We start from the raw sequence: 20,349 nt of genomic DNA, 5'->3' as shown, positions 1-20,349 counted from the left end.
AAGAAAGAATACATAAAGTACTTGTTTTGTACCCTGGATGTGCTCAGGGCTGAGGCATTCCTGAGCTGGTATGAGCCATAAGCCTGCACCACACACACATCCCAGCATCCTGCCCACTGCTCCTTTCTCCAGGACAAACAGCATCAGTTTCCTGGCTGTGGCCACAGCAGCTTCCCCACCCTGACTCCACCAGCAGCTCCACAGCCTGGCAGGACACAGGCAGTTTGCTCTAGGCCACTGTGGCCAGTGATTACTCTGCAATTTGTTCCCTCAGATGCAGCCAAAAGCACTCAGCTCGAAAATGCTTCACAGAGCTACAGAGAGAGGATCTGGCACAGCAGGGCCAGGCAGCAGCCAGTTTGCCTTGCAGTTACACACTGCATTTCTGTGCATTTATTCCTTTTCTGTGTTGGCTGGCACAGATCAGCCCTCTCATAAACTTGCCTTTTACATCATGATGTTGGTCATACTCCTTTGAACATGAATGTAATTACAATCCTGTTGTTTTTTTCTCATTCTTTCACTTTATTCTTTTGTATTTGTTATCATCACTCTGTCCCTGACCTACCTTTACCCTTGTGTCTTCTTTTATCTCATAGATTCTAGAGTGACAAAGGGGTCTACGATTGCTATTACCAAGCCCTCAGATTGTATCAGGCTATAAAAATTAGCTGTTCCTACCCCCACCCCCTTAAATCTAGTTTGGTTCTCTCCAGAATATAGCTTAGAAAATCTACAACACATAATTACAAGCCATAAAGACATTATTTGCTGCTTTCTTACAAAGCAGAGAAAGCTGCACTGCTGACAGGAAGAGGGAAGTGATGTGTTTGTGATGATAGTTGTCTGCTTGCTACCAATAATTGAGTTTTTCATTTATTCTGGGGGGGTTTTCTTAAGGTTTTAAGTTGGCAGCTATGCTTTTCACTTTTTCAATTTCCCTTTTTTGGTGTTTTTTTTTTTTTTTTTTGTTTTTTTTTTTTTGGTTTTTTTTTTTTTTTGTTTTTTTTTTGTTTGATCACTTGCATCAGGTAACCCAAAGCTTGTCTCTATAATTTAGAGCTTTGGTTGTTCTGGAGTGGATTATTCACAATAGATTGTAACAGATAAATACTGGGAGCATCCAAAAATGCTGAACAGTTTAACTTGGCTGTTAAACACTCCATTCCTCAGACAGAAACACTCCATGGCTGCAGATGTCCAGTTTCAAATGTCATTCAGACCTGTACAACAATATTAGTCATCCATAAGACTCTGACCAGGCTCTACCTTGCCTCTTGTCCCAGTATTCATGAGCCAAGAGCAGCAGGGGATGCAGAGCTTCAAATCCCTATGGGGATGGCTGTCTATGATCCCAGTCTTTGGCTACCATTAGAGGATCACCACAATCCTTTGAGCTAGAATAAAACAGACATCAGCTTGTAAATAAGTTTTAATAAAAAAAACAAGGTATTGCAAAGTTTTTTTACGGTAGCTGCTGGAATGTCCAGCATTTAAGCAGTTCATCCAGGCACAGCTACAAACCACAAAAAGGGTAACAGGTTTTAGACATTTGCAGGTGTTTTAGAAAGAATCAAATCTCCTCCAAAGTCACTATAAGATCTGCCTTCAAGGCACCTCTAGACAGGTTCCAGGTTACTCTGGTAAACTAAGCAGGTGTAATAGTGTAAGTTACTTCTCAGCTCAACAAAACCCTTATAGCCAGGACAGCAGACAGGATGGCAGGAACACTGTGGGTTCTCATCCAGGTTTGGGTGTGGTTCTGTCTGTAAGAGGCCCCACTGCACAGACCCCTTCCCAAGGTGAAAGCACTGAAGCTGTTAGAGACAAGTTCACCAAGGTTTGACCTTTGCCAGCACTGGAGTACAAGTCATCCTAGAGGAGAAACCAGAATGATGGTTCTCCTTCTGCACACCACACTAACTCCAGCAGTTTGCTCCACATCCAGAGGAACTTCCAGAGCCAAAACCCACTGCTACCAGAACTTGGGAGGGATTACACACAAACCAGGACACTGGTGCAATGTTACAATCCTAGGAGTGTCTTTGCCTCCTCACTCTGTGCCAGGAGGGTTTCACTGGCGTACTTCTGGAGCAGCTCCATCTTCTTTCTCCGTACAAGAGCTTCCTCAATCTGCAGAAATAAAAACAAGGTGGATTCAGCTCAGCTGAGATGCTGAAACATCAGATGCTCAGTTATACCACAACACTTCCCAATTTATGGAATACTTAGGAAGGTTTTAGAAATTCTCAGGTGAAAAGGGTTATAGCATTTACAAGAGGATTAAACAGCTGCAGAGTCAAGTCACAGAAATCACAAATTTAGGGCACTTTTACTGATGACCTGATGTAAATTAAGATGTGTCTTGCAAAAGCCAGTGTGCATCTCTGCAGCTGAGTGCTGTTATGCCTTACCTCCTGTTGAGTTGGCACTGGAACATGTGCAATAAATTTCTGTTGGCCATCTTCACCTTCTCTCTCCTTGCCACCCTCCTCATCAGACTAAAAAGTGAAAAAAAATCACATCAAGTTTATTTTCTATAGAGGTCATTAAAAAAACCCTTTTTCACTTGCTTTGCCAGAAGGAACAAAGCACAGTCATCACTACAAACACAGGAATGAGTGCAGAGGACCCAGCACAAAAGGAACACAAGGATCACATGCAGATCCTGCTCTTTGACATTTTCAGCATTACTGCTTCCATTTCTCATATGGCCTTTGCTCTGCTGTGGCATGGGCATGAATGTAAAACTGTATTTCCTCCCCTTCCACAACTCTGGCTGCCACAGCAAAGCTGTGAGTAGAAGAGAAGCCAGCTAAGCAAGAAGACAGCAAGTGCTTTAAAAACATAGGTACACTTCCCTGTACAGCTCTGTACTGCTCTGGTCCCACACCCAAGAGCTGGGCTCATGAACCACAGGATAATACAAATACAACAGGTACTGGAGGAGCCACCTGATGGATTCCTCCATTTTATTCTTGTGCTTAACCCACGTAGAAACAGACTGGGAAATGAGAACTTGTTTCCAGTACCCTTCTGCAGATCTCACTGGGAGCAGGGAGAAGAAACAAGAGCCATGTCACAGCAGTGACAGCAGCACCAGCTGCATCATGATCCAAGTGTAAACAAGGCCCTGCACTCCTTGGGTTTTCACAGTGGCAGTGTGACGTTATTTATTGACAAAAGCAGTGCCACTTCAACCACAGCAAGGTGTTTCTCTCTCCAGTGAAAGGTCTGTCCTCACCTGCCAGCCTCCAGCACTCCCTAAACTTGGGCCAAGAGCACTCCCCTGCTCTTACTAACCCGAGTAGCGGGTCAGACTGGGAGAGGGGCAGGGCAGCAGAACACAGGTCCTTGGCACAGTCACAAGAAGGGAGCTGTCTTAGGTAGCAATGCAGGATGTGACCTAAAGTGTGTATTCTATCACCATCTATTGAAACCAGGTGGGGCAGTGATTCTTATCTTAGTGGGAAATATTCTCTGCTAATGGGGCAGTCATCTTTATCTTTTCCACACCCATCCTTCCTCCAGGGAAGTATCTTCTGTTAATGGCCCATTCAGTCCCAGTGCATGACTGATAAAATTCCATCATCCCACTGGGAGATGCTCCAGCCAAGGGGAGGAGCCAAACATTTCCTACCTAGATAGAAACTGAGATTTGGAACATCAAAGCAGACTTTTTTCCACTGGATTCCAGAAGAAAACTACACCCTTCTACATCATCACTGGACCTTCAGAGGAAAACTGCACCTTCTACAGAACCCCTGCTTCAACAGAACCACATCTGTCACTCCAAAAAGATGCAGCCACCATTTAATGGGACTGCTACCAACACCCTGACTGACAGGGTGCCAGGTTGTATTCTAACTCTGTCAGTGCTTTGGGTTTGTTCTTTGTAATACTGTATTTCTATTTTAATTTTCCTAGTAAAGAACTGTTACTCCTATTCCCATATTTTTGCCTGAGAGCCCCTTAATTTACAAATTATAATTTGGAGGGAGGGGGGGGGTTTACATTCTCCATTTCAAAGAGAGGCTTCTGCCTTTCTTAGCAGACACCTGTCCTTCAAACCAAGACAGGAGCACAGAAGACAAGTCACATCACTTGAGCCATCCCCTACCTCTTCCTCGTGGACAGCATAGATGTTTTCCTCCTCCTCCTCCTCACCTCTTGCAAGTCGTGCTTCTCTCTCCATCTTCCATTTTTCCACTGCTTCTGCTATAACTGAGGAGCAAAGGAAAATGGCAAGTGTGGCTGAGAGCCAGTCAGAGCAGCTGACTTATGGTCAATAAGACAATGGTCTTATTGCCAGAGCTTTTCCAATGGACTTAAACTTCTCACCTAAACCCTCTACATCAGAAAAAAAAGGTGCCTTAACTTCAGAGTCCACCTTCACCCCTTCCTGGGCTGCTCTGTGCAGGTTTGCAATCTCACATACCTTTCTTCTCATGCTCCTGCTCCAGGGGCTCCAGAATCCCATCATCCTCATCCCTGTAGCCATAGTACTCGGCGTCGATGTCCTTCATCAGCTCAGCCCGAGTCTTCCGTGGGGGTGGCAGGGCTGCAAGAACACCAGTCACCCATCAGGTCACTCCATCACCTGCTCAGTGTCCCCAGCTTGTCCCCAGCCTCACGGCACCCTGCTGCCTGCTGCCAGCACTGGAGCACTGGTGTCACCCTCTGGCCTGCACAGACCACAAACTGACCCAATGCCTCCCCCACATCCTGGAGTACTTCCCATAATTTGTCTTTGCTTCACTTTTAGGCCCACTCATTCCACAACAAAGTTTCATCCCCTTATATCAGTTTTTGATTAGGAAAACTCATTCCTGCTTCTAAAATTATGGACAACCCAACTTTCCCTTTTTCTTCATCTTTTTCTAGTCCTATTTATAACTTCTCAATAAAATTTGCCTGTTATATGGAAAGTTTCTATATGACATCAGTCCTTGCCTTTTGGAATTCCCAGCAGAAACCAGTTTACTCCTTTCTATATTTCCTTAACTGCAAACAGCCAAAGGTGCTCTTAGCATTCAATTAACTTTACCTGTACTCAGTGTTTCACTGAGCTGACCTAAGACATTCAGAAATGCTGTCAGCAGCACTCCCCACAAACTACAACAGCATTTTACTCAAGGTATTTTCCTACACAGATGCATGTCTGGGAAGAACTGCTTTTTACTTACGTTCCTTTTCAAAAAGTTCTCTAACTCCTGGCAAGTCCTTTGCAGCCCCAAAGTACTTGTAGCCTCTGTTTCCTGGAACTTCTTTCCCTTCATGATCTAACATTTTTGGGCCAATCCTCTGGAAAATAAATAGAGCTCATAGTTTAAAACTTTCTTCTAATACAACCAAACATTTTAGGGGCTGAACAAAAATAACACTGGCCAAGTCTTCCCTGGGTAATTAAATGTTACATATTTTTCTCAGCAGTCACTTCACTTGTAAGCAGAACAAGACATTCCACACTTACAGCATAATCAGGACCTCCTAGCTCCTTTATTCTGTACTCCCAGTGTCCTTTCTCCCTCAGAAGTTTGTTAATTTCATCATTCAGGTCCCGAATTCTGAATTCACCCAATCCAGCTATTAAAGAGGAAGAAAAGCAATAAATCAAGCAGCTCACAGAAACACCAGAGGAATTTCAGAATTTATGCAATGGAAACAACAAAGTTCACATGAAATGGGATTTTTTACTGTAACTGCTTATGACTGGATATTCAAAAAAATAAAACATGGTGAGAAAAATCTTACCATTTTGGATCTGTGCCACTTTCTTGGAAATTTCCCCAATGATCTAGTCAAATAAAAACACAGAAATTAATTTCTAAATCAGTGGAGGGAATAGAGAAGACAGAGACAGATTGTTTGAGAAGTGCATGGCAATAGGACAAGTTGCAATAAAATACAAGTTGCAACTGGAGAAATTCTGATTAAATTCAAGGGGAAAGAAATTATTAGGAAGATAATCAAAGACTGGAACAGCAGCTCCAAACACCTGGAACTGAAATCCCTGAAGAAGCTAAAGACTCACCTGGCCATGGTCCTGGGCAACCACACATGGTAGGAGCTACTTTGAACACTGAGCTGTACAATCTTAGAAAATTATCTGTGATTTAACTGTCAGGATACTGACGTGTGTGGAAAACCCCTTGTAAGCAGGTTATCTAAAAAGGAATCTATAAATTCTATCTACTATAGAATTAGAAAATCCACAGGTTGACATTACCTGTCTCCTCCATTTCTCAGCTTTGGGCAGCTCATTACACTCTGATGCAAGGAAAGGCCTTCGTTCCTGTCAGACAGAACACCACACACATCAAAATCAGCTGGCACACAGCATTTCACACAGGCTTTACTTCTCCATTAATGCCAAATTATGCTACCAAGCTCCAGGGCCATGGATTTTTAGGAAGTGGAGAACAATAATGATTTACAGCCCTTAGAAATTAAACTATCACAGACTATAAAGACATACTTAAATCCACTTTATCCAAACCAAAATACCTAACCTGTTTTTTTCAAAACACCCCATAATCCTCTCCAATACAAAAAATGCTCCATTCAGGACAGTTTCACCATTTTCAGCACACACCACCTCCTTAAGGTTAAGCTTTTCTCAACTGCTACTACTAAGCAATGTAATTTTTCCACTTTATATAGTGCCTTCTTCTCAACCTTCTTCACATTCCATTGGCTTGCTTACACAAACTAATGCATCGTCTTGCTTCTAGGGTTTTGTGTGCAGTTATTTTGTCCCTTTCCCCACAACTTTACCTTTTATTAAAAGGCTCTACCTTTTTTACTAAAAACTGCCTCTGAATAATACACAATATGAAGCAGAAAAGTAAAAAATGGTTTGGAGAATCTGTAGTGGACAATTTTCCTGGCTGAAATAGTGAAATAGTCAGCTGAAATATCTTCCTTCTAACTGGAGTCAAGCACAGGACACCAGTGAACAAGGCCTGCCTTGAGTTACCAAACCTCCAGGGCTTTTAGATCTCACCTTGACTTTGCCCTCCTCAAGTTGGGCCTGTCGAAATCTTGCCAAGGCCGTCCTAAAGAGAAGAAAGCAAATTCACTTTCAAAAAGCCACATTCCAACAACAACAAGTTTTGCTCTGGGTGTTTATAATGGATATGTAACACCCATCTTAGTTACAGAAAAAAAAGGCCTGAACACATTCACTGACCACCTCCAGCTCTTCCATTTAACCACTTCTCAACACTAGAAATCCTCAGTTGGTTCATTCTCAAGTAAAGCAATGCTGATTGATTCCTCCTATCTAGTGTGGCATCTCTGTTCCCCAAATGGGAACTCCCTAAAACCGCAGGGTCCTTTACAACACATTTCAGTGTACTTCTCTCCCAGCCTGCAGTACACTGCTGCAGGGTCTCTCCTGCACAGAACCACCCAGCACAGCTCCAGGAGCTCCAGAGCACCAGGTAGGTGTGTGCAGGTGCCCTCCAACTCCCACTGCCTCTGGGCCAGCATATGTACAACTGAGTACCCAGAAGCATCATTAAACTGTCGGTGCTTTAAAAGAGACTGAACAGTGAGTTCTATGGGCCAGCCAGGCACAGATGTGAGAGATCAGGCACAGCCAGGGCCAGCGAGCAGGGATGTGGGAGAGCAGGTCTGGCCGCAGCCGAGGCGGCCCGGGCCCGAGCTGGGTGTCCCCGCCGCACTCACATGGCCTTCTCCGCGTTGCGAGCCTGCAAGACACAAACACAGGGCCTGGGTCACCCCCGGCCCCGCCCCGCCGCCGGTCCCTCCGAGCCCCTCGGGCCAGCCCCTCCGAGCCCCTCGCCGGCAGCGGCACCAGGGGACAAGTGCCGAGCAGCCCCTCAGCCCTCATGGTCCCTCCGTGTCCCTCAGCCCCACAATGTCCCTCACTCACCATGGGCCCGCTGTTCTCCTGCCCCTCACTCACCATGGTCCCGCTGTGTCCCTGAGCCCCTCAATCCCTCACTCACCATGGCCCCGCTGTGTCCCTCAGCCCCTCAATCCCTCACTCACCATGGTCCCGCTGTGTCCCTGAGCCCCTCAATCCCTCACTCACCATGGTCCCGCTGTTCTCCGGCCCCTCAGCCGCTCAGTCCCGCCGCGCACGCCGCCGATCCCAGCCCCGGAAGTGAACGCGGCGCCGCTCCCCAGTGCGCCTGCGCGCCCCGCTCGCGCAGATTGGGTGACCCCGCAGCGCGCATGCGCAGCCGGAGCGGGCGGGCTCGGGGTCGCACGGGGGTCGCGGATGGAGGGCCCGGCGGACCCTGCAGTGCCACCCCTGCCACGGCACCGGCACCGCCCGAAGCACCTCCTTCTAATATGGGAGCTAAATTTGCTCTCTCCTGTCACCCAATTCCCGATGAACAGTCCTGCTCTGTAACCCCTTCATGAGTTATTTGCCCTAACAAATGCCTCAGTATTAGCGAAAAAGATCAACATGAAACATGGAAAGAATTGACTTTTTCCCCATCCCACAATGTATGGAATCACCACTTGCTCCTGTTCAATTGGAAAAAAATGACTATGAACAGCAGCACCAATGTTGTCACAGAAAAATGACCAAGGAAAAGACATCTCCTTTTGAAGTCATTTTCTCCTTCTGGAACTTACAGCCTGGTTTCCTCAGCTTTTAAATCTTGTTTTCTTTATAGAAAAATACAGATTTTTAGAGGAAAACCCCATTTGTAGCTGTCATTTGAATCGCAAAGACTTTCAGGTCTCTGTAATCAGAGAGGTCCAAACTCTGCTGCTGTTTAACTAAGTTAACTGTGTGCAGACTTAAGCTTGTCCCAACCTAGCAGGATGAACCATGTGCTGTGTATCTGCACTGCCCCAGAACCCACACATTTCACCCTACCTTCCAAAATTAACAGCACTGTAACCCTGACAGTACCTGGCAGTGATCACAGATACACAAGTGCCAGGGCAGCCGTCTCCAGCACAGCTGCAGACTGCCAGCCTGCTACTGTAGGGACAGACACCACAGCACACACAGCCCTTGGGACTGGAAAGGAAAACCTTTAGTGACAATTCAAACACAAGCCAAGCCCGTCCCTACCCCTAACTGCAGATTCCACAGGATCTGACAGAGCTTGAGGCACTCCCGGCAAAATCCCATCTTCACACCAAACACCACGACACCCCTCCTCCAGTCCTGCCTTTGTGCACACCAAGACTTTTATTCACTGGGTGGATGTATAGATCTAGTTTGCCAGCTCCCTTCTCAGCTGGCCACTGACCCCCAGGGAACCAACAAAGCAGGGACAGGGCAAATGCAGATGCTTTAAGTTCTTGGTGCCACTGTGAAAGCTCAAATACTGCTGGACAGAACTGACCTACTCAGAGTCTGGAACTCCCCGAACCTCCAGCAACCTCCTCCTTAAATGGTTTTTCCATGGAATGTTTGAACTCCACCAGCACTGATGTAATCAGCCCCACATCCAGACCCCACTCCCATGAACACGTACAGACATATTAAGATATGAGACAGTACAAAAGAAAAGGCCAAGCTGAACCTCCACATACCCCTTTTAATATGTTGTTTTGCACTGTGTACAGGAAAACCAAAAATAAACAAAAGGAACTTTAGCCAAACTCCCCTTCCTCCTCCAGCTTTATTGATAGTTTAAAATTACATTTTCTATGTTCTAGGACTTCAATTGCTCTTACCATCTTACTTTAAAAACCGATTACAAGCAAATGAAACTCAGTTGTCTAAGTGATATAGTATACAAAAATAACATCTTGATTTCTGTGAAAATGCATTTATTTGCAACTCCTGAATAGCTCCAAATTGTTTATGCTATGAGCACTGATGTCTGGGTTTCAGATTGACTTTGAGATATTTATTCAAAAGCTTCCCATTGCATTCTGTATCTCCAACATTAACATTCACTGACTGAATTACTGTTACTTTTAGATTTATTTCAGATTTCTCTCTCTCTCTCTCATGGCCATTAACAGGCATGTGCATCTTGTTTGTTTACTCCCACTCAGCTATATGCTCTAGGTAGGGCCTGATGCAGATATCACTTGGTGTTAACAGCTACTGAGGTCAGACAATCCAAGGCCATTGTAATAAAATAAAAGTTATGAGGAAGTTTAGACACTTCCAGAATTTCTTTCCTCCTGCATAGGATCACTTCCCTGTAACCCAGAGAGGGTTTTTGCTGGTCTGACTCAACTCTTCCCACTCATCAATCCCTATTCACCAGTGGCACGGAAAGGGGGTTCTTTAACAAAGCATTATACATAACACCTCTACCAAACTAAACATAAACATTTTTGTAGTTAAATGCAGAAAGTTGATTTTTCCACCCCTTTCCTCCTTTAACACGGCAAGTAAAGCTCACTGGCCTGGGAGTAGCCTCTATCTGCCAACCTTTGGCCAGTGAAGAGGATTCAGAGAAAAATAATACAACCATCAATCAGAAAAAGGAGGGGCGACAAAGGAAAATAATTAGGCTGTAGCTTCAATTGTGCATTCCCGTGCAAGGTGCCCTGACTCGCCGCAGCGGTAGCAGTTGACTTCGCTGGTCTTGCTGCAGTTGATGGCTACATGGCCAGTTTCACCACACCTGCAAAAGAAAAGCTCGTGTCAGAACAGCCACAACACTCACAGCAACAATTCTACTCTGTCAAGGACACTGCCTACTTCAGTTTCGTGCAACCCTAGTTCTGCATTCAAGGATTCTGTTCCAGAATTCTCTGACATGAAGCAAGTTTGTCTTCAGCAGAACCATGAACTGCTCCCAAATTATCAACTCATATAAAGCACTGGATATGCCAGAATCACTGTAAGCCACCTTTGTGTGTTTGCAGGTGTTTTGAGTTTTGCCCAATGCTTATGCTTGTAGTTTAGCCTTGTTTTAACTCAAACACACCATGTTCTCTCTCCTTCCTCCACAGAAGGGAATGTTGGTGGGGGTGAAAAATACTGCACTCAGGAACGTGCTGTTTCTGGTATATGCCTGCATTCAAAAACCATACAACACTCTGAAGATGGCATTTCAAATCTATTTAACACCCACTTCTATTCACTGTTGCCATAACCAAAGCATCTTCAGTGTGCTCCTGCAGGGGCTGGCTGTGCCAGCCAGCTGGGCTGTACAGCTGGGGTTTGTTAGCTCTGGCAGAAGACACAGGGTACCCAACTCTGTGCTACAGCCAAGTACCTTCTGCAAAAGGACATGACCCTTCCTGTACAGCTCAAAGGACTGAACATGTACCTGCTTTGGGTGGCCACCTAGAGATGCACCAACGAATCTGTACTCCACCTTGCTAATAAGTGTTTAAGCCTTAGTTTTGAACAACAGCGGGTAACTGTTCAAACAACCTGTATTTCCTAACCAAAACCAGACACAGAATGCACCCAGCAGGAGGTGCATCTCACAGCTGCCTCCTGCCAGTCCTTACCTATAGCATTTCACTTTGGTGCAGTCTTTTTGAATGTGCCCGAACTCTCCACAAGAATAGCACTTCTGCTCGTCTGCGTGGTCGCAGTCGCGGGCCAGGTGGCCGGGCTTGCCGCAGTTGTAGCAGCACTGCTCCCGCTCCCTCTTGGGCTCCTTGCAGTCCTTCGCAATGTGGCCACCTCTGCCGCAGTTATAGCAGGCTTCCACAATAAGAAAAACATACCAAACAAGACTATAAAACCTTGGTAGTGTGAGGGGCAGCATGCTCTCAACAGGGCACGTGCACAGCTTGTCCCAGGGAATCCCTGCACCCTTCTCTTCAGCCACAGAGCTCTGCCTGTGGCACTGAAGAGATGGGATCTTTAGTGATACTTACCATCCTCCTGAAGGTCACAGTCCTTGGCAAGATGGCCAGACTCACCGCAGCGGTAACAGATATCCGGCAGAGATGAAGACATGAACTGGAAGCCTGCTTGAAATAGGTAAAAGAAAAACAAGCTGGCATAAGTATTAAGTTCAGAATGCTTTTAAGAATCCATCACAAACTAAACTGACAAATTAGCTTTATTCTCAGAGCCCCTAGCCAAACTCTTAGGTAGAGGTGAATTTCCCTGGTTCTTCTCACCAATTTGAGTCTCAGCTTCCTCACTCTGCCAGAGCCTGTGTTACTCACTACACACAGCAGCCAGCTGGTGATCTGCTGTGCAAACAAACAGAACAGCACAGCCACCACTCACCTCTGCCACGGCTCCTCATCCCACGGCCACGGCCCATCCCAGTGGGGCACTCCCGGGCCCAGTGGCCAGTGCGGCCACACTTGAAGCACTCGTTGCTGCTCATGGCTGCAGATCACCTGTCTGAACAAGAAAGACATTTCTGAGCACCTTCTGCTCCCCTAGCCAAAAGCTACATTAAAATGAGAGATTTAGAGTTTCCCAGCATCTCAGCAAAGGCAATGGAAACCATACAGCGAAGTCAAAACTTTATTGTACAGTATCTGATCTGACCACACAAACCACTGCAGCAGAGGGTAAAAGTCTGCCTCCACTTTGCTTTGAACAAACAGTGTGCTACGGAACTTTCCCTTTAAGTATTTTGTTGCCACTCTTTACTTCGAGAACTTACCAAATGTTCAGGGAGATGGAAAAAGAGAAGGAAATCCCTTTAACAGTTGTAATAGCAGCCTTAATGTCATTTTCCCTTTCAGGAAAGCACGCTCTTCTCCTCACTGCTGAGAGTTAAACTCAAAAGCCAGTTACTTAATCTCTACAAGTAATTTCCTACTGGTAGTTGGTACATTTTCTCTTGAATGATTTGCCTGGCAGCTACTACCTCTATTGACTAGAAGCCAAGTGTAAGAATAGGTTTTATGTATTGAACCTAAAGCATTCAAAAGCCCTTTAGCTTAACATTTGAAGATTTTAGGTCTTTTATGACCTGAACAGTAGTTTAACTCTGAAAAGCAAAACTACACCTTTTAATTAATCTATAGCTCAGGATGCATATTCCACTCCAGGTGAAAATGTTTTATTATGTTAAGAAAGCAGACACATAAACACCTTTAGAATGCTCTGGAAGCATCAGACTGTCCATCAGCACAATCCCTGCTTTGCCCATACTGGGAATGGAGGACAGCACTGCGTGAGCAGAGCCGGCCTGCACAGCCCATGGTGCACGGGGCAGATTCCACACTGTGCTCACACTGCCACACCTCCCTGAGCTGCAGCACACTCACACAACACTTCCAGAGCCAGAGAGAAAAGAACAAAGAAGTTACACATTTAAACTGTGGTCTTTTTAAAAGTGTGCTTGAAGACAAGCTTAAAGTACACCAGTCTAAAAATATGCACGTCAAACTTTGTTTTGATGAAGTCTCCTGAAGTTTAAGTACCTCACGTACTCTCTCCCAATTCTTTATCCAACATTCCAACTTTTTATCCAACTGGATTTTACTTTATCCAGAAGTAGAATCATTATCTGACATGTTTGGCAGTTTACCTGATCCCCCTTCAAGGTAATTCCCCTGTAACCCTGCAGTTTATTCAAGCCACAGAATGATTCCCTTCCTCCCAAACCTCCAGCATCCCAGATTACAGGAACATCCCAGAAGCCGAGTCTTGAAGAAAGCCACTACAGGAGCAGTAGAACACATGACCTCCAGAAGGAACCAGAATTAGCATCCTGACATTTGGCTCTTAAATACAGTATGTGCATCTAAACATGAATTGTTATTAACCTATTTCTTAAGTACCTCAATGTTTCACAAATTTACTGTGGCTTTTTATCCACTCCTCCCTCAAAACAATTCTCTCTTCTGCACAGAAGTGTTTATTCCAACCACAGTAGATGGTTGAGAATTTAAAATACAAGAGGTACATACTTTAGCACGCCATCTCTGTAACCCCACATCTAACTTTCAGCTGGACCAGATGATGGTTTTTGTCCTCAAAATGAAGTTCTGGAGTGAACAGCTGCAACAAGACCTTAGACACATCTAAACAAAGCTAAACCAACTAGTGGTTGGAGCACTTAAAGAGATTCACTTGATTTCACACATAACACAGTCTTTTCTGACAGAGCCTCATTTCAGTGTTGAAGATTTCCAACGTCTTCTGAGGACACCAGGGCTGAGCAGGGCCCGCTCTGCTGGCAGCAGCTGGCACTCACTGTGCCATTGTTTATGCCTGTTTTCATAGCAACCATGTTGACACTGCAAAACAGGAAAAACACAGGCACAGCCAACTGCAGGAACTGGGCTCAGGCACCAGAGTGGATGATGTTTTTCCTTTGCAAGATGGGTCTCTGAAGTTTAAATAAATATATATGCTTCAGATACACGGGGGGAGCTTTTATACCAAGACTAATGGCAACCTACAGCTAGTGTGTCCTTCTGCCAGTCTGGGTCAGGAGCTGCATGAGGGACAAAAGCTCACTACTCACTGCCCCAAAGGAATGTCAAGAGAGAAGTTTCAAATCTGATTCAGAGGTTTTTTTTTGTTTTTAACTGCCCCTTAAAAAGGAAAACCTCATGTTTCTCTTCCTCAGCTATATAGCAAATTGGTAAAGATTACACAAACTGAAGTAGAAATCCAAAGTCAAACACCAGTCTCTGTGCTAGGATCCTTCTAGACCGAGATTCATTTAAAAACCTCTATCTTCAGAGGCCCCTGTTCCCCTACTGAGCTCACCAGCAGTGGAGGGTTACAGCTGCCACACAAACGTGATTACAAAGCATACTGCTCCATCCTTAGATACCTTAAACGTATCCAAATACCCTTTGCCTGAAGCTTCTCTTCCTCTTTAACAGTATTTACACGTTAAACTTCTGCATCCTCCCTGTAAAGGATCTGGAAATGCAAAGGGTTCACCAGCAACTGGTGACAGCAGTTGACACTGCTTTTACTTGCCTGCATCCTAACACAGGAAAGAATTTCCCAGCAGAGTGAACTGTAAGGATTCAGTTTCCAGAGAAAGCCAACAGCTACCTTCAATGACCAACATCCAGAAAAGGCTGGTTCAGAAGACAAGTCCTTAAATGGAGAGCCTCCAAGCACTCTGGACACCAGTACAGTTTTCAGTTACTTCCAAGAGAAAAAAATGAGCAAGTAAAAACCACCCAAGTTCAAACACTTCTCTGTTAGTCAATACCCCTCCATTTTGTCATCACAGGCAAGTTTCCAACAGTTCCTTTTATCTATCAAGGCCACCTTAAGTAAGTCTCCTGCAAGAAAGCTACCTAAGTCTTCTTGGAAAGTTTTCAGTCACAGCTATCACTGTTTTCCGCAGCTCAGATGTGTTACACAAAGCAGCCTGTCCTGTCTGTCCATGTGTCATCGTCCCCTCCCTCCCTACATACCAAAACCAGATTTTTACCTCACCAGGGCAGGAAAAGTAGTAATGGAAAACAAATTACAACTACGGCCTCATCTAGCATTTCTGAGACAGGTCAAATTCTGCAAGATATAGCAAAGCACTGCCCCTGTATTAGCTCCCAAAACTTGTTCAGAAACTCAAGCCTAGTTGTGCTTTTTCACCTCAAACCTTAAATTTCTGGAGAAGGCAGCCATTTACCTAAACTGTTCCTACATATCTCTGTAACAGCAGCTGGAAGCTGAAACATTTTTAAGAATGAATTTTAGATGATCTTCTGTGTGATAGCCACACTGCTAAACAGCAGGACAGATGACAAAGATCCCTGTGCCACCACAGCACTTTCCTAGGTCACATGTGAAGTTTTTGAGTGCAATTTGAGCACCAAACTTTAAAGTGGGAGTTTCTTGGTGATTCTCCCTGTTGTAGGAACCACCTCTGACACAAGAAGTTTCCTCTCTCACACTCTGAAGGAGAAAACTGCACCTTTCTGTGGCTTTGCAGTTAAAAGAAGAGGGTGCTATTAGAAGAAGTACTATTAATCTCCAGGCTTTATGCATAAGCTTCAGCAATATTCAGATCTGTTTTTAGTAGCCCTTTTAGACATGATGATATAAAAACTGCCACAAAACTCCACTGTAACACTCCTCATTTAACACGTCTTTTAGCCTAGATGCCCTCCAGAGAACCAGCTGTTTTAACAAATTAAAACACAACTAACTTGGGCTCCACATAGTAAAAAGCAAGCTGAACTTCACCTCTGAGATTACTCAGGATTCTTCTGGATACCAGCAGATCCTTAGGATCCAACAGCCCAAGAGAACAGGGGCAAGTCTCTTCCCTCTGCTTCAGTGCTTCTACTGACCTACAAACAGCACTTGCAGGCGCTATCAGCAGGACTTCACTCCTTCAACCCAAGGACACAGCAAATAAACCCTCTGCTCGAGCCGGCACAGGCAAAGCCCTTTGCAAGGAGCTCCACCAGAGGCACGCGTTGGGAAATCAGCAGGACCCTCCCAGGCTGCTGTGACCAACCCACAGCACCACACCTGAATTGGACAAGCTGAGCATGATGAAACCCCCAACGTGACAGGAAGCACAGCTCTGCTGTCCTCTGCAGCACTGAAGAGGCAGAAAGCCTAATCATAATCTAGCATTTAGTTTCAAAAGAGAAGTCAAAGCATTACTCATTTTACAAGAAATAACATCTTTAAGGAGTTTTTATTTCCCAAGCAACATGTTGTAAGATTACTTGAACACAGGATACCCGATTGTCACCAAAGCCACTCAATATTTAGTAGTTAATTTCCACACTGCCTCCCTCTTCTGCTCTCAGTGGAACAAGATAAAAAATTAAGGATTCTGACCAGCTGGTAACAACATCCCGATTCTGAAGGAAACCAGTTTGAAGATTCAAGGAAACCTGCCAAAGTGAAAAGGCAATCCCTATGCTCCATTTGGGACCCCTCAATACATGTCACAGCCAAGCTGAGCCAGGAGTGCTGAACATTAACTAAGACTCAGGAGGGGACAGAAACCAGGACAAAAGGACATCATGACTCCACTTCGACAAGTAATTCTCGGATATCTCTGTTGACACAAACAAGAAAGAGAACAAAAGTTCATCAAGGAGTGACTCAGTAGCATTTGGTGCCTATCCATACTACTTAATATGGAAAGGGATAAACCCTATTGAACAAATATGCACATTTGACCATCTTCCCCTTAAATCTTTAATGTGTATCCGTACGAAATTTTAAATTAAAAGTAAACACCACAAACAATATGTGATGCCTTAAACATAGCATTCAGCCCAGACATTAGAAAAGTTAGTTTAAATGTCAGGTTAAACCTGTAACTCTCAGGACTGCTGCAAATCACACAAACAGTGAACTTATTTAACCTCTTCACTCTAAGGACAGATGCAGGATCGCTTCTCTAGGCAAGTCTGCCCAGAAGCAAACGGACTAGGCAACCCCAAAGCTGCGTGGCAATGGGATCACACGGAGTGCATACAGGAAACCAGAACTCACTATTAGGTTTAATAATCCGCTGTGACAATGCTGGCTGCTAAATGACTAACAGCGGTTACTTGAGAACTACACCCGACAGGAACTCAAATAAAAGGCCGCCCCACAGCCCGCGATCTGCAGATGGCACAGGCTGTTTTTCCTATCCATTTATAGGTCACACTTGGATTTAGAGCAGGCCTCCATCCGTGCCTGTGGTCGGAGCGAACAGTTGCGACACCTCGACCCCCTCGTCTCCGGCAGAGCCTCACACGTGGGGAACCACGTGGTGAGCGGGCCGCGGCCCCGCTCGGCCCCGCCGACCGGAGTTCAGCGGGGACGAACAATTAAATATTAAAAAAAAAAAGGCAAATAATGATTTAATGAAGAAAGAACTACATTCCAGCGCGATCTCCGCAGTCTCCAGGCTCACAGGACGTTCTTTACCCCAAACTCGCTGGCTCACGGCGGGCCGGCCGGGCTCCCCCTCCCCGCGCCCAGGCGGCCACGTGCAGCGCTGCCCAGGCCCCGCCGCCCACCACCCACCACCCGGGGCCAGGAGGCCGCGCGTGAGGCCCCTCAGGGCCGCGGCCGGGCGCGGCGGAGCGGCTCCCCCCGCGCCCAGCGCCCCGGCCTCCCTCCCCCGGGCGGCGCAGGCTCCCTGGGCGCTCCCGGAACCCAGACCTGACTCACCGGCCGCCGCCCGCCGCCCTCTCCAGGCCGGCGGCCCTCACGGCTCTAGCGGCCTGCACAGGCGCCCCGGCGCGCCGCGGGGCCGGGAATGGCGCCCGCGGCCCCCGGCCGCACTTTCCCGCGCGCTAGGCCGGAGTGCGCCAGCGCCATCACCGTCCCGCGCAGCGCCCTCGCTGGCCCCTCAGGGCCCCGCAGGACTCCCGGCCGCTGCCCTGCGGTTCCCACACAGCCTCCCGGCGGTACCTGCGGTCCGGTTCCCCGCGGCCGCTACCCCCGCACGACTCAGCTCCGCTCGCTCGCTCGGCGCCGCCGGTCCCGCTCCTGCGCCACACGCGGTGTGCACACGGCCCGACGGCTCGGCCCGCCCCGCCGCTGTGCGCACGGCTCGCCGGACCCGCCTCGGCCAATGGGCGCGGAGCGGCGCGGCGGGCCGGCCAATGGGAGCGGCGGCCAGAGGGTGGGCGGGGCGCGCCTCCCGCGCGCTGCCCGGGGGCGGGCGGGGTGGCCATGGCGGCGCTGAGTTCGCGCTGTTTCCTCGTGACTCACCGCCGGCCGCTGCCCGCGGCGCGCACAGCCGAGCCCGGGCACAGCGCAGCCCCGGCAGCGGCGGCGTGGTTCCGCGCACACCCGAGTGGCTGGCGGGAGAGTCGGAGCCCTTGTCCGTCTCACTACCGGCCTGTCACTGGCCGGCCCGGCCTGGCCTAGTCCGCTCCGCGCGGTGACTCTATGTTGTGTCGCGCTCAGCCCCGCTGCTCTGTCCCGCACACATTGTCGCGCGGAGCCGGGCAGCCCAAAGCCTGCGGGGGAAACCCCGCACGCCCCAGCGAAACTTGCCCGGGACTCGCCGCCGCCCCGTCCCACAGCAACCCCGTCCCGCTCCCGCGCCGCCCTGCCAAGTCACCGCCAAGCGCCGGGGACAGCCCGCGGTGCGGCTCGGGGCTGGAACGGGCTCGGGGGCCGGGATGGGGCGGAGGGCAGCGGGCAGGGGCCGCATCCCGCCCTCAGCCGGCCCTCAGGCGCCGCCGCCATCTTGGCGGGGCGCGGGCGCCGCCGCGGCGCAGGAAATGGAGGACGCGGGGCCGTGAGGGCTGCGGGGCCCCTCAGCCGTGAGGGCTCCGCTCAGCAGCCGCGGGCATTCCACGCGCGGCAGCCGACACGCTGGAGCGAAAAAAGTTCTTCGAGTTGCTGAACAGAATTTGCTCTCGGGCTTTGTGCGTTACGCGAAGCTCAGAAGTAATGTTAGCGCTTAGTTCAGCGTTCTGAGGATGGCAACTTTGTAAATGAGTTACTGGTCAGTTATTGCCCCAAACTGCACCTCTACGTGGGTAGTGCAGCAAGTGCAACACAACAGCGTTACCCACAATTAGTTGTCATGCTTTTGTTAAAATGTCTTTCCCTTCCTGCTCATCAGGTGCAAAAAAGCCCCACCGGGCCCCCGGGCTCAGGAATGAAACGTGTGAGGCAGATCGTGGAGACACTTTGGATTGACCTTTCCTCAAGCTGTAAATCTAATATTATAGCACTGTTAAGTTACTTTAATTAGACTATGAGTAACAACGTGTGTCTTTTCAACCCTGTTAAGTGCAGATCATTTAAGAGGGACTTGGGTTCATTTGTGTTTTGAGTGCTGTGTTTGCGTGTCTGTGTGGCGCGGTTTATAACACGCTGTATTTTCCATAGAACTAAACCATCCCGAGCTGTGAAAAGGGGATGAACCTCTCAGTAAAACATCAGCGTCACCAATGGGCTTTGAACTCATAATAACATTTTCCCCAGTAACAGCATTTCGTCCCATTAATTACCTTTTAAATGTCTATGTCATAGTCCTAGTCCAGCATAATTTTCATGGCCTTTGGTTGCCTTGGATACATTACAATCCTGTTCACAAGTAGTCCTACTTTTAGTTTCAATCAATTACCGCTGTTTTCAGGTAATAAAGGGAAGAAAAATAGCGTGTGGAGCTAAGGAAGTGCTCAGAGTTATAAATCATCCTTTTTTTCACTGCATGAAAAAAAAAAGAAACAACCAACAGATCAATGTCACTCACAAAGGCTGCAAAAACAAAATCATATATCATCATTTTTTTTTTTCATCAAAACTTTACATTTTCTGAAGTAATAAAACCTGGCTTCTCTCTGAGTCTTTGTAATAGGACTCAGGAATTTCAGACCAACAAACCTCTTTAGTAAAACTTCTAACAACTTCTTGTGTTTTGCTGGTTGTGCTTCTGGAACTGTCCATGAGCCCAGGAAACTCCAAGCTTAATCTTGGTGTTACCTGTAGACTTACTGTCATAAAAACTTTTTGTGACTGATACAGCTGATAAATTGCCCTGAGCAAACCAAAACTCTTTATCT

General features: G+C 47.2%; 2 protein-coding genes across 7 annotated transcripts; both read right to left on the bottom strand.

The window, feature by feature from the left end:
- Positions 1 to 1,414: 1,414 nt before the first annotated feature.
- On the bottom strand, positions 1,415 to 8,172 carry ISY1 (ISY1 splicing factor homolog). 2 transcript variants are annotated; one of them, XM_056501584.1, is made up of 11 exons: positions 8,063 to 8,172; positions 7,693 to 7,715; positions 7,007 to 7,058; positions 6,230 to 6,295; positions 5,755 to 5,797; positions 5,474 to 5,586; positions 5,187 to 5,304; positions 4,439 to 4,561; positions 4,121 to 4,224; positions 2,415 to 2,501; positions 1,415 to 2,133 (listed from the first exon to the last, which is right to left on the bottom strand). In XM_056501584.1, the coding sequence occupies exons 1-11, from the start codon at positions 8,063 to 8,065 to the stop codon at positions 2,026 to 2,028; spliced, it is 840 nt and encodes a 279-aa protein (XP_056357559.1). In that variant the 5' UTR covers positions 8,066 to 8,172; the 3' UTR covers positions 1,415 to 2,025. The 2 variants fall into 2 exon arrangements, with proteins under 2 accessions (XP_056357559.1, XP_056357560.1); XM_056501585.1 differs by lacking the exon at positions 8,063 to 8,172 and adding an exon at positions 7,934 to 7,941.
- Positions 8,173 to 9,516: 1,344 nt separating this feature from the next.
- CNBP (CCHC-type zinc finger nucleic acid binding protein) lies at positions 9,517 to 18,399 on the bottom strand. Of its 5 annotated transcripts, none has more exons than XM_056501591.1 (5): positions 18,236 to 18,367; positions 12,158 to 12,277; positions 11,798 to 11,889; positions 11,422 to 11,624; positions 9,517 to 10,583 (listed from the first exon to the last, which is right to left on the bottom strand). In XM_056501591.1, exons 2-5 carry the CDS (start codon positions 12,258 to 12,260, stop codon positions 10,466 to 10,468), a joined length of 516 nt encoding a protein of 171 aa, XP_056357566.1. In that variant the 5' UTR covers positions 12,261 to 12,277; positions 18,236 to 18,367; the 3' UTR covers positions 9,517 to 10,465. The 5 variants fall into 5 exon arrangements, with proteins under 5 accessions (XP_056357566.1, XP_056357563.1, XP_056357567.1 ...); XM_056501588.1 differs by having other exon boundaries at positions 11,798 to 11,892; positions 18,236 to 18,354; XM_056501592.1 differs by having other exon boundaries at positions 9,602 to 10,583; positions 11,422 to 11,620; positions 11,797 to 11,889; positions 18,236 to 18,399.
- Between the last annotated feature and the right edge of the window lie 1,950 nt (positions 18,400 to 20,349).

The sequence above is a fragment of the Oenanthe melanoleuca genome, chromosome 12, assembly GCF_029582105.1.
Source record: "Oenanthe melanoleuca isolate GR-GAL-2019-014 chromosome 12, OMel1.0, whole genome shotgun sequence".
In the NCBI taxonomy this organism is placed as follows: domain Eukaryota; kingdom Metazoa; phylum Chordata; class Aves; order Passeriformes; family Muscicapidae; genus Oenanthe; species Oenanthe melanoleuca.
The sequence above is the reverse complement of the archived record's forward strand: the minus strand, read 5'-3'. Positions and strand labels throughout refer to the sequence as shown.

Excerpts from the sequence above, each read along its gene's own strand:
- ISY1 (XM_056501584.1), bottom strand. Across the intron at positions 5,587-5,754 it reads AGTGGCACAGATCCAAAATG|CTGGATTGGGTGAATTCAGA; the intron begins GTAAGATTTTTC and ends CCTCTTTAATAG. Across the intron at positions 2,502-4,120 it reads ATGCTGTCCACGAGGAAGAG|TCTGATGAGGAGGGTGGCAA; the intron begins GTAGGGGATGGC and ends TTCACTTTTTAG.
- CNBP (XM_056501588.1), bottom strand. The coding sequence starts at position 12,260 with ATGAGCAGCAACGAGTGCTTCAAGTGTGGCCGCACTGGCCACTGGGCC. Across the intron at positions 11,893-12,157 it reads GATGAGGAGCCGTGGCAGAG|CAGGCTTCCAGTTCATGTCT; the intron begins GTGAGTGGTGGC and ends ACCTATTTCAAG. Across the intron at positions 10,584-11,421 it reads ACCAAAGTGAAATGCTATAG|GTGTGGTGAAACTGGCCATG; the intron begins GTAAGGACTGGC and ends TTTCTTTTGCAG.